General features: G+C 37.6%; 1 protein-coding gene across 1 annotated transcript in view; it reads right to left on the minus strand.

Moving 5' to 3' along the window:
• Positions 1 to 376: 376 nt before the first annotated feature.
• Positions 377 to 14330, minus strand: part of LOC114247851 (uncharacterized) — a 30279-nt gene continuing 16325 nt past the window's right edge. The window contains exon 4 of the mRNA XM_028180919.2: positions 377 to 504. Within this exon, the coding sequence (XP_028036720.1) occupies positions 409 to 504 (96 nt within the window). The 3' untranslated portion in view covers positions 377 to 408. The remainder of the gene's footprint in view (positions 505 to 14330) is intronic.

Below are 14330 nucleotides of genomic sequence, written 5' to 3' on the forward strand. Positions count from 1 at the left end.
TTTCCACTAGTCCGATCAAAAGCCCCACCGAACTCTAAACGATATCTTTAACGATAAGCGTTATAAAATTAGTTTTGCAAATTTTGAAGATAAAGCTTAATTTCACCACTTGACTTAATTAAGTCACCACTTACAATGACGAAGTTGAGGGGTACCATTATCATCATCATCATCATAGCCAGTTACTCTTGGCAGAGCAAACGTGGCCATGTGGAATCTCTGTCTATTATAGCCTTGACAGATGTTCTTCATAAGTCGCGAACTGAGTCTTGGGACACGCACTCGTAAAGTGAGGTTTTGCTAAGTTGAGGGGTAGGTATATATGTATAAACTGGACGTGTATTATTTGTCGTAAAAGAAAAACCAAAAAAGCTTCTTTACCGCTTTATTCGTTGATTGCAACGTCTACTAATAAGACAGCTTCTTGGAAAGCTGTCGCCGCGACGATCTCTTGTGCTTGGGAATGCTAGTCGATGCTTGGGGCTGGAGATTTGGAAATCTGTTCTAGAATGACGGAGAAATTAAGGCCATAAAATTTTAATTCGATTTTTTTAGTCTATCGTCGCTGTCAAACCAAAATCTGCTATGTGCAAAAACTCAATTTTGAATTAACGAGTAAAAACATCATCGTATAAAACTTTATATGAAGGTGAATTTTTAAAAACTATAGCAAAAGAAAGCTATAGATAAATATTAAAGCTATAGACACATAATTTTTTTTTATACGGTAGATAGGGCCGTAAACTATACGAAAAGGTCCAAAAGTAAAAATCTCAAAGTGCCCATAGCAGATTTTGGTTTGACAACGACGCTATGTCAAACGGATATCTGAGTCTTGTGACATTAAGTGCAACGTTAAAGCTAGCGACCATGCGAGACATGGTTGAGTCTTGGATCGTGGTTGTGGTGAAGAATTTGGACTATTCCGTCCTTCGTTCATGCTTAAAGGAATTTCGCGTCAGCAAATATTAAGGACGAGGATACCAAGCCTGGCTAAAGCCCAATTTAACCCCAATATATGTATGTATTTGCTAAGATGGGTGGACGAAGCTCATGTATGGAAATGGTAGTGCAAGGTAGAGGGGGAAGAGTTTGACCGAAGAAGACATGGATGGAGTGTGTGAATGACGATATGAGAGAGAGTGGAGTGAGTGTTATAAAGGAGAATGAATGAGAAAAATTAGGCACCTAGTGGGATAAAGTGAAGAAAAAGAAAAGAAGGGTGGACGAGCTCACCCAGTGTTAAATGGTCACCGGAGCCCATAGTCATCGACAATGTCAATGCCGCCGCCCAGTCTCAGTCCCACCCTTCAAATCGAAACGCATTACTGCTTCACTGCAAAAATAGGCAGGTTGGTGGTATCTACCCGACGGACCCACATGACTACCAGTAAAAAATATTTTGAATTAATAAAGTCTTATATAAAACAATATTGGTATGTCTGGATTTTTGTTATTTAATCGAGCAAAAAGGCAAAACGGATTTAGGTGAAATTTCGCACAAAGATATATTAAGAAATGACGTGACCCGGGTCAGGCCGGGTGTATCAGTTATCCGGGTGTCAGTAATTAGGGTCAAATTTTCATTCAGATAAAAATACGTCGAGACATTTCTAAACAATAACTCTAAAAGTGTACTATAATAGCATATTTTGTTTTAAAATCGCTTACTTTCCAAATATCTATATTGAATTTGGATTGTTTTGTGTATAAATTAACTGGTATTTATTATTAATACGCTTTTATTAGCTTCAGACGTATGCATGATTGTAACGGAATCTTTGAACATGTTTTTGAGCCCCTTCAAAACGTCGGATTAACTCCAAATTTGGTATACTTATTAAGGACCGATGACAATTCAATACTAAAAAAAAATATTGAAGAAATTGAAATTCAACCAAACAATGAAAAATAAATAATAGTTTAAAAAAACTAACAAAATACGCTTTTATAGAAAATCCAACTAAAAATAGAATATAAATTTTAATAAATTTGAATTGTTGAAAGCGTGGGGTGCTTTTCAGGATATTATCAAAATAACCCTTCTACTCATATCTGTTCATAAAATATTTATAACTACTGATACCATGCACCACCCTACGCTTTTTTTTTACAATAAAATCATTTTTTCTACACAATTTTTAATTCAAATTATTAAAATTTATTTTCCATTTTTTAGTTGGGTTTTCTATAATAAGCGTATTTTGATAGTTTTATTAAACTACTAGCAGACCCGGCGAACTTTGTTCTGCCACACGGTTTGTTTCAAACACATCAACCGGTCAACTTCAAAATTCTATTATAATTAACACAATTAACCATAGAATATATTACGTTTAGCTGTCAGTTGCGTTTTGTTACACCACGTTTTATGTCAAGTCCCACGGGAACGTGATAAAAAGTATCCTATGACCTTCTCCTGGTTTTAAGCTACCTCCTCACTAATTTTCAGCCAAATCAGTTCAGCCGTTTTTGAGTTATAAATAGTGTAACTAACACGACTTTCTTTTATATATATAGATTTATTTATTATTAAATATCGTTTTAGGCAGAGACGAGCATACGATGCACCTGTGCTAAGTTGTTGCTGTCGCCCATGGACATCGGCAATACCAGGAGCGCAACCAGTCGCTGCCTACTGTTGAGGACTCTCCTCAAAAATAATAGTTTAAAAAACCAACAAAATACGCTATTATAGAAAATCCAACTAAAAAATATCCATGGGGTGCATGGTATCAGTAGTTATAATTTTTTTATGAACAGATATGAGTAGAAGGGTTATTTTCATAATACATATTCTGAAGAGCATCCCACGCTTTTTTACAATAAAATAATTTTTTCTTACACTATTTTTAATTCAAATTTATTAAAATTTATTTTCTATTTCTTAGTTGGATTTTCTATAAAAGTGTATTTTGTTGGTTTTTTAAACTATTATTTATTTTTAGTTGAATTGATTCGAGTTAATCCGACGTTTTGAAGGGAGTCAAAATCATGTTCAAAGATTCCGTTACAAACATACATGTACGTCTGAAGCTAATAAAAGCGTATTAAAAAAGCTTCTCTTTCAAAGTCCACCTCAATTATGAGTGGCTTCTGTTTTTCAACAACAAACTTCACGAGTTCCAACTAAGGCAATTCAACTAACCGGAGCCCGGGAGGTTACAAATTGTAAGTTAAATTTCTTGTTCCACAATAATAAATCAACCTAAGGACAATTTTCCTGGCTGGCTTGTCGCGCTCGTCTCGGCCATATACGCTTCCATTAATTCTCATTTATTTTATTCACGTACAGTTTCTTTATACATATCAATGTATAATATACTAGCTTTTGCTCGCGACTCCGTCCGCGTGGAATAGTTACTTTGGCATAACGCTAAATTTTACCACCCACTTCATTTGCGTAGAAAGTGAAAATATTTTGAAACATTCCTTATTGGTGTTCCACTTGTATTGGTCTTACCGTGATGTTGTATAGCCTATAGCCGTCGTCAATGAATGGGCTATCTAACACTAAAAGTTTTTTTTCAAATCGGACCAGTAGTTCCTGAGATTAGCGCGTTCAAACAAACTCTTCAGCTTTATAATATTAGTATAGATTAAAGTATAGATTTAACGTCTTCAACTATATAGCGGAAGAAACTTTACGAAGACACAAAAAATACATGAGAGGTCACTGGTAGTTCCCTCTCGCTGCAAAATAGTACAATCCCAGAAATTGAAGAAGCAGAGTCAAGTGGCTACAACAGATGCGATCCACTGGTACATTCTGCGAAGGACTGCTCTTGCTAGGGTTAGTGTTAGCAACGTCGTCAGGTTTGAGTCCCGTGAGCTCGCCTAATTGTTACGTTACGTTGATATAACCTCTCAAGGCTATCAGCTTAGATAGGGAAAAAATAATAATGAAATGAGATTCCGTGAACTTGCAAATAAAACACAAAATCAACTGACAGAAAAACCTCTTCAAATGGAAGAAATAAGACCTCCTAAAGAAATATGTACTTAACAAATGTTCACGATTGACTTCCACGGTGAAGGAATAACATAGTGTAATAAAAATCAAACCTGCAAAATTATAATTTGCGTAATTACTGGTGGTAGGACGTCTTGTGAGTCCGCACGGGTTGTTTATTTCTGCCCTGCTTACCACCGCCCTGCTTTTTTCTGCCGTGAAGCAGTAATGCGTTTCGGTTTGAAGGATGGGGCTACCGTTGTAACTATACTGAGACTTTAGAACTTATATTTCAAGGTGGGTGGCGTAGTTACGTTGTAGATGTCTATGGGCTCCAGTAACCACTTAACACCAGGAGGGCTGTGAGCTCGTCCACCCAACTAAGCAATAAAAAAAAACTGCAGCCGTTGCACACTTCATAGAACTAATGAATATTAAAAGTATTAAACAATTTTCTTCACTTTATATTCTTGGCCTTCATCGAACCTTTTAGAAAATTTATGCAATTTATGATCTTTACTGCAAATTTTTTCATTAATTCACTCAAGAATGAAAGTGTTTAATTTTGACTATCATTCTCCTGCCCTTCTCCCAGTCACCTGGGATCGGCGCAACATGTTTTCTCCTTCCATACTTTTCTATCATATACCATTTCTTCGCTCACTCCCCTCTTACACATATCGACTTTCACACAATCCATCCATTTCTTCTTAGGTCTACCTCTTCCTCTATATCCCTCCACATTCATAGTTAACACTCCCTTACCAACCTCATTTTCATTTCGTCTCATCATATATCCATACCATCCCAAACGCGCACTTCTCAGCTTCTCTGTCACAGGTGCCACTTTCAATGTTTAATTTTGACCGTGAGCATGAAAGATTAACTGTGCAACTTATAACTATTTCCTGTGAATATCCAGTACTGATTATTTACGATCGAGCTTCAAAAACGGAACTTCATGCCATGCTAGTGTCCAAAGGTATGGTGATGTATTATTAAAAATATACATACAAATAATAAAATACATAAATAATATAGATAAATAAAACGTATCCACGCAATAAACTTCTGAACTATTAAATATATTTCATTTTATCAGTATGATGTATGAGAAATTACAAGATTACTTGAGATGAATCAAAAAAATTGTCACAGATACTTTTTTGTATTTTTTTATTTATTTATCATACAATGAAAGATAATTACAGTTAAAGTACTCGCACTAGTAAAAACACAGGATGCATCACACGAATAAATATTATTTTTTTAGTAGATACGTGCGTATTCTATTTTACATAAAAATAGATACACACATATTTAATAATTCTGGGCGTACGTAAAAATGAAAAATATGTATTGCATTAAAAGCGTTTCGAATCAATGAGGAGTGATTAAGCTTCAGTTAAAACACTAACTCAGGTTCGCAATAACTCAGGTTAAGCAATGCTTATATTCCCTAAGAAATTGCTTAGAGAGGTTACCTCAACGGCAGACGGTGCTTTGGGGGTAGCCTGAACTTGGAAGGGCGGGGGTTCAAATCGACTATACCATTATTTTTTTTGTGATTCTAAATTCCAAGGGAACAATTCTTCCTTTTCATCCCCCTAAACAAATGGCTCGTTAGCTCAGTAGTTTAGAGCGCTGATGTCCCAGAGACGACGGCTCTCCCTTTTCTGATAAAAGAAAGGGGTTGCGCAATTGAACATGCTCGTTCAGTTAGCTATCGGTCCGCGGACATCAGAGGGCGAGGGTGCAAATCCTTCACGAGTCAAAATTTTTTTTGGAACTCTTTTTTTTATTTTATTTTTTATTGCCCTTGTAGGCAGACGAGCATACGGCCCACCTGATGGTGAGTGGTTACCGTCGCCCATGGACTTCAGCAATGCCAGGGGCAGAGCCAAACCGCTGCCAACCGCTTAATACTCTTTTTTTTATTGCTTAGGCCACAACGACTACAAGTTGGCTTTGGGTGGACACGGGTTAAAGAAGAATAAGAAGAAAACAAATAAAAACAATCCTTTTGTGATGTGTTCGTCGAATGGTGGTCCTGGTTACTGGTAGTAGGACCTCTTGTGAGTCCGCGCGGGGTACCACCACCCTGCCTATTTCTGCCGTGAAGCAGTGGTGCGTTTCGGTTTGAAAGGTGGGACAGCCGTTGTAACTATACTTGAGACCTTAGAACTTATATCTCAAGGTGAGTGGCGCATCTACGTTGTAGATGTCTATGGGCTCCAGTAACCACTTAACACCACGATGTGAGCTCGTCCACCCATCTGAATAATAAAAAGAGATCACTCATCTTATCAGTAAGTAAGATTATTTTACTCTAAAACAAAGCACGGACGACTAAAAATAAATAATTAAACAAACACTGATAACTAAAACCGTTTAAAATCTATATATTAATACGTGAAGCAAAAACTTTGTATCCCTTTTTACGAAAATTATTTTAAAATATAAATATTTAAATTTATTTTACGACAGAGGAGTATGAAATTTTCCACACTTATAGAGAATATAGAGAAGAAGTGCACAATGCTAATATTTTTTTTAAATAATGCATAAAAGATACATTAAATCAATAAAGAAAACATTACACACACTACATACCGTGTATTTGACGCAACACGCATGCATACTATTTATTGTCAAACTTTTGTTCTTGACGTCTGTTGTCAAATTAAGAATATATTAAATATTGTTTGTCTTTGTTAATATTTTTTACAGTGTAGTCTTGGCGAAATTTGTGATTATAGAAGTATAAAATACAATCATAATAGTGTACAAACTTACAATTCCAATTAATTATAGTCGAATTTCGACTACTGCGGGACCTCTAGTTATTAATAAAATGAATCAATACGAAATATGAGTATATTAGTATGTATTGTATGTAGGTGTGGGTCTAAATGAAATCACTATTTCTTGGGTTTAACTATACTTTTTATATTAAATAAATTCAAATAAATTCAAAATAAAAAAAATATCATATTAAAAAAAATCTTAAATAGCTCATTAAACACATCTTACTCATAATGGCGGCGTCGTTCGAGAGAGAGAGATAGAGCTACATCCGTCCCTTTCACACAGCATGCGTTCAGAATCCTTTCACTCGTTCAGAAATGTTTTACAATAATTACTGTTTTTTTTTTTTTTTATTGCTTAGATGTGTGGACGAGCTCACAGCCCACCTGGTGTTAAGTGGTTACTGGAGCCCATGGACATCTACAACGTAAATGCGCCACCCACCTAGAGATATAAGTTCTAAGATTTCAGTATAGTTACAACGGCTGCCCCACCCTTCAAACCGAAACGCATTACTGCTTCACGGCAGTAATGGGCAGGGCGGTGGTACCTACCTGCGCGAACTCACAAGAGGTCCTACCACCCGTAATCACAGTAATTAGAAATGTTTGTAATAATTAAATCCTACATGTATGTAAGCATTTATATTGGTCTATAAATATTGGTATATATTTCATATTACATGTAAACGGTATATATTATGTTTATTGTATATTTTCTATAATAATGTATTATCTATATTACACCGCAACACACCTGCTATATTTTTACATTTTCTAGAATTTCTGTAAATTAAACGGTTGTCTGGAAGAGATCGCTTTTAGCGATAAGTCCGCCTATTGTACAAATGTATCTGCTTTTTTTGGATTGTTTTTTGAATGTAAATTGTGTTTTGGTGTACAATAAAGTGTATTATCTCTCTCTCTATGAAGGATTTAAAAAGAATGAAATTACTTACATCATTCTTACATTTAAAATTACAGATGCATTGATTGAGAACCAATTTTTCATTCTAATTGTTAAAACAAACAAAAATTAATCTGACTCGTGAAGGATTTGAACCTCCGCCCTCCGATGATCAAGATAAATTTTATATCGGCGCTCTAACCTACTGAGCTAACGAGTCCCGTGAGAACAATGTAAAAACATTGATTACAAATAGCAGCATGACATCACTGCTATTTGCAGTCATTCGCGTTGGCTAAGGAATTTGATATAGTATAATGTCGGCCACTCACATGCGCGCGAACATTTACACATTGTACGAATGTTCGCGCGCATTTGAAAGGCCGTCATACATTCATTCGCAAACTTAGCGGCTATGCAAGTGGGTTCGGTATTCAATTTGCGAACCCGTTTGCACTTCCTCCTACACTTGTTTACGAATGTCTCGCGAATTTCTCTTCTTTTTTAATTCGTCAATAGAACATTGAAGAGAAAAATAGTTTTTAATTCTTTCCTAGGCGTCATTAACGGCCATTCTGGGGATTTCTTTTGAGGGTCCCATATGGTAGATTTATTTTGCAGGAGTTCAATGAACTCCATCACCTTGGTGTTCTTCCAATCCATGATGAAGGTACGCTACACAGTAGACGTCACGGAATATGAATATGGCGAAACGTCCGTTACCTTCGCAATCGTGGGCGCAACTGGTGACACGAATGTGTGGGAGACTACGCGAAGGATTGCGGTTCGCGCGCTTTGATGTCCGTTAAAAAACCGACACAGCTTGGAAAACCGCGAATGCAGCTAAAACTTTGCATAATCATTTTTTTTTATTGCTTAGATGGGTGGACGAGCTCACAGCCCACCTGGTGTTAAGTGGTTACTGGAGCCCATAGACATCCACAACGTAAATGCGCCACCCACCTTGAGATACAAGTTCTAAGGTCTCAAGTATAGTTACAACGGCTGCCTCACCCTTCAAACCGGAACGCATTACTGCTTCACGGCAGAAATAGGCAGGGTGGTGGTACCCACCCGCGCGGACTCACAAGAGGTCCTACTAACAGTAAGAAATTGCATTTGCAAATGTCGTCCTACACTTGTGGATTTGCGTATTCGTGCGAATGTGAGTGACCGGTATAAAGGTCTATTCACACGATCGGATTCGGTTCGCGGCTCCCATGATTTCGGTACGTTGCATTATATAAAACCAACGACCGTACAGTGAAATTGGCTTTTCTCTTGTGTATGATGTCTAATCGAGCGAGGAGTCTTCTGTAAACCAATACATATTTACGCGACAATGGTTCTAAAGAGAATGTGTAAAACTTAGATACTGAATATTCAAAAATGAAAATGGAAAAGACTACGAACTTTACGAATACTTATGATACTGCTCGATTTTTGTGAACGTTGAAAATTTAAAGCAATAAAAATTGCTATTGGCTTAAACTTACTTATAATATTATGATCAAACAATGGTGCACTGCCATAGATGATTATGGGAGCTATATGCAACTTTCTAGAGTAATGGAAAATGCTGTAGTTTTAATAATAACTAGTGATCCTGCAGTAGTCGAAATTCGACTATAATCAATTGTATTGGAAGTTTGTACACTATTATGATTGTATTTTATACTTCTATGATCACAAATTTCGCCAAGACTACAGTATAAAAAACATTAACAAAGACAAACAATATTTAATCTATTCTCAATTTGACAACAGACGTCAAGAACAAAAGTTTGACAGTAAATAGTATGCATGCGTGTGTGCGTCAAATACATGGTATGTAGTGTGTGTAATGTTTTCTTTATTGATTTAATGTATCTTTTATGCATTATTTAAAAAAAAAAATATTAGCATTGTGCACTTCTTCTCTATATTCTCTATAATTGTGGAAAATTTCATACCCCTCCGTCCGCGCGATTTTCGTAAAAAGGGATACAAAGTTTTTGCTTCACGTATTAATATTGATAATAAATAAATATTTACTAACAATCACGCCACGTTAACTGGTCCCGTGATAAGTACGTAAAGAACTTGTGTTACAGGTACCAGATAACGGAAATAAATGTAAGAATTTAATTATACACATACATATATTTAATATACATCCATAACCCTGGAAAAGACATTTTATATAATTTATCGTACAAAAATATCCTCCCTTGGCGGGATTCAAACCCCCGATCCCCTTATATAGTGACCATGTCACTTACCACTACACCAGACGGCCATTAAACTAACGGCCGGTTTTTACTATTGATAAGCCATATAGATAATACTTTGATGGATTTAATTTACAAAACAATCTTCGGAGGTGCATCTTCAATCAATTATGTAGTTGCACAAGTCTACATTGAACTGATTACTGAGATAGCGACTAAATCATCAGTAGACGACGAATATTGATGAACTAACTAACTAGATACTATGCAAAATCACGAAACAACATTGATATGAAAACGAAGGGCTCGACAAGTAAATTTACTCAAAGACACAGCTCACTGAGTTTCTCGCCGGATCTTCTCAGTGGGTCGCGATTCCGATCCGGTGGTAGATTCTGCGAAACTTTACTCTTAATAAGGCCATTGTTAGCAAATTCTCTCCGATTGAGCGTGTTTTTTTTTTATTGCCTAGATGTGTGGACGTGCTCACAGCCCACCTGGTGTTAAGTGGTTACTGGAACCCATAGACATCTACAACGTAAATGCGCCCACACACCTTGAGATATAAGTTCTAATGTCTCAGTATAGTTACAACGGCTGCCCCACCCTTCAAACCGAAACGCATTACTGCTTCACGGCAGAAATAGGCGGGGCGGTGGTACCTACCCGTGCGGACTCACAGAGGTCCTACCACCAGTGAGCTCACCTACCCGTCCAAGCGTAGCTACACCTTAGGCTACGTACGAATAGGTAGGGAAGAAAAAAACTGGGTTATAAAACAGCGTTGTATCAAATTCCCGGTGCGGCCAGACTGAATCCGAACGTGTGTGCAATCTTTAATAAAAATACATTTGACGCCCACACATCATGACAGCATTATACGGAATACACTCTACATATATCCACACACTATTTTCCTTATGACGTAGTATGACGAGTATCGCGTGGAGGCGGACAAGAGTCCATCGATAAAACATTTAGAACATAACATAAAATATCATAACAAGTATTGTCTGGACGTTCTTGCTGGCACTGTTGACAGTTTTAGACGAGAAGTCTACAATTTTGCTTAATGAGTTTTTTCAATTAAGTAATATAATTTGCGTAATTACTGGTGGTAGGTCCTCTTGTGAGTCCACACGGGCAGGTACCACCACACTGCCTATTTCTGCCGTCAAACAGTAATGCGTTTCGGTTTGAAAGGTGGGGCAGCTATCGTAGCTATACTGAGACCTTAGAACTTAAATCTCAAGGTGGGTGACGCATTTACGTTGTAGATGTCTATGGGCTCCAGTGACCACTTAACACCAGGTGCGCTGTGAGCTCGTTCGCCCATCTAAGCAAAAAAAATAATAATAATAGCGTATTTGGTAGTAAATTTGTAATAATAATGTAAGGTCTCCATGTAATGTTATATATAGTTTTTTTTTGTTTTTTTATATGTATAATGAAGCGCTTTTTTTCAATGCATGCAGTCGGTACCTGTATTTGTGTTAGCTTGTGAACTGATATCTCAAGGTGGGTGGCGCATTTACGTTGTAGATGTCTTTGGGCTCCAGTAACTGCTTTACACCAGGTGGGCTGTGAGCTCGTCCACCCATCTAAGTAATAAAAAAAGCAGTGCTTCGCAGAATCTACCACCAGATCCGAAACGCGACCCAATAAGATCCGGTGAGAAACCCAGTGGGCTATCCATATATTACGTGACGCATTTCGTAATGAGATTTCTCACTCTGGAGCCCTGATCACACATGACTTCGATCCTAGCTGTACCGGTGGCAATCTTTTAGATAATGGAACACATTTCATTGCATTTTTGTGTTTATTTATTTAGACACACCAACAGCAATACACACAAAACATTCAAGCTTAAAATTAACAAGTATAAAATTAAGTAGTGGTATGTAAGACAGTTACAGGCATGTACAGCAATCTCTTATAACACTCACTATGACATGTTACAGCAATTTTACAAACAGCGGAAAAATAGGCTAATTTAAATGTTAACAGTACGACAAAAAATAATAATTGAAAATAACATGAAAATAAGAGTCAACTACTTAACATTCTCTCATCAAGTCAAGAGTCTTATGTCGTCGTGGCCTAACGGATAAGACGTCCGGTGCAGTCGTGTTGAGCGATGCACCGGTGTTCGAATCTCAGGCGGGTAACAATTTTTCTAATGAAATACGTTCTCAACAAAATGTTCACGATTGACTTCCACGGTGAAGGAATAACATCGTGTAATAAAACCGTGTATTAAACCCGCAAAATTATAATTTGCGTAATTACTGGTGGTAGGAACTCTTGTGAGTCCGCACGGGTGGGTACCACCACCCCGCCTATTTCTGCCGTGAAGCAGTAATGCGTTTCGGCTTGAAGGTTGGGGCAGCCGTTGTAACTGTACTTGAGACCTTAGAACTTATATCTCAAGGTGGGTGGCGCATTTACGTTGTGGATGTCTATGGGCTCCAGTAACCACTTAACACCAGGTGGGCTGTGAGCTCGTCCACCCATCTAAGGAATAAAAAAAAAATCAATTATAAACAAATGAATTTGGATACTAGTTTGTTCTTGAGACCAGGACACGTGTCGTTAAAAAAGTCGATGCCGTCAATTAATGCACATAATAATATTTGGTTATATTCATTACAAATCTTTGATAGAGGGGAATATCTGAGGAGGTTTGTTCTACTTGCGGGAATATGGAAAATTTTAGTGATAGGATGCCGTGGGCAGGTGTAGAGTGCAGAGGAGTCGTTTAGTGGGTGGGCCCTAAAATCCTTGGTCCCGCGGTCTGCTCACAACACCATGCAGATCGTAGAGTCTCACATACCCCGCGCGCCCCTTTTGCGCGGGGACCTCGTAGGAGGTTCGGCCCTCTACCCGAAAAAAAAAAAAAAAAAAAAAAAAAGGTGTATGGAACGCTAAAGTTGATTTTCTGAAGTCAGTGGCTACAGCCTATGCTTCCGTTTTATCCGTGTTTATTGGTAGTAGGTACATTATGTTCCTAAGGCACTCCGAATGGTCACTACTGTTATGCCCGTTACGGAAGCAAGCCGACCACAGATCATAGAAACAAGTATGATCTGTGAAGCCGACTAATATGTGTGAGGCCACCGTTATGTCACGCAATTCAGACAATGACCTCAAGTCCTAAAATGGGGGCGGCATTCACGTTAGAACTTTTATTTATTTATTGCTTAGGTGTCTGGACAAGCTCACGGCCCACCTGATGTTTAGTGGTTACCGGAGCCCGTAGACTTCTACAACGTAAATGCTGCCACCTAGCTTGAGATATAAGTTCTAAGGTCTCAAGTATAGTTACAACGGCTGCCCCACCCTTCAAACCGAAACGCATTACTGCTTCACGGCAGAAATAGGCATGGTGGCGGTACCCACCCGCGCGGACTCACAAGAGGTCCTAACACCAGTTATTACGCAAATTATAATTTTGCGGGTTTGATTTTTATTACACGATGTTATTCCTTCACCCTACGATGAATCAGTTCAGTTCAGTCAACGGTTCAGTCAATCGTGAACATTATCAACGTACGACAGTTGGCGCGCTAGTAGTTTCAGCATATGGTACTGTTTTATGATACCCACAGCAGAGCCATAGCCAATCTTCTCTAGTTCCCAAAATACCTCAAAATAAAAAATAAAAAAAATTGACTCGTGAAGGATTTGAACCTCCGCCCTCCGATGGTCAAGATAATTTTTATATCGGCGCTCTAACCTACTGAGCTAACGAGTCGTGTCGTTGCAATCAAAAATAAGCTCTAATCAACTAGTATTATGACGTCAATTTCTGGAACACGTCCAGTTTCACGTTCGCACAATATTATGATCTTTATAGTGAATTATTGTGGACATTAATTATGTTGAGCGAAAACCGTCTTATTTATCATCGTACTATGGTGCTTTGTTGATCGGTGGTCGCAGACATACCTACTTCAGAAATAATACGTCCGAATGAGTACAAAAAAACAGTTCGATACATAAATACCCTTTACATTAATCGATATTTTTATTCAAATTAATCACAAATTCAATCGATTGCTTCAGTTCCCTTCGCCTTCTCTCAATAAATAAACAGTCGTTGTTGATGATGAAAAATGAGTTTTTGTTTGGCCGGTGTTACCAAAGGTTAGGATCATTTACGCCCTACTAAAGTGATTCATATGTAACGTTTTTTGTTGATTCTTCGTTTGTCTGTAGTTCTCCTCATAAACAACAATGAAGCAATAATGAAATCGATTTTTTTTAATTCTCCTCGAAATCGGTTTTGTCGTGAATCGATTCGGATCGACACGAAGATCTATCGTTTTAGACAAGAATCGATATTCCTACGGCGATCTGTTTTGCTCATAGCATCAATTAAATCAACAATGACGTTTCTTGTTGAAGCACCGTGTGTATGTAGTTTTCCGCTTAAACCAAAAACTGAAGAT

The sequence above is a fragment of the Bombyx mandarina genome, chromosome 20, assembly GCF_030267445.1.
Source record: "Bombyx mandarina strain Sakado chromosome 20, ASM3026744v2".
Lineage (NCBI taxonomy): Eukaryota > Metazoa > Arthropoda > Insecta > Lepidoptera > Bombycidae > Bombyx > Bombyx mandarina.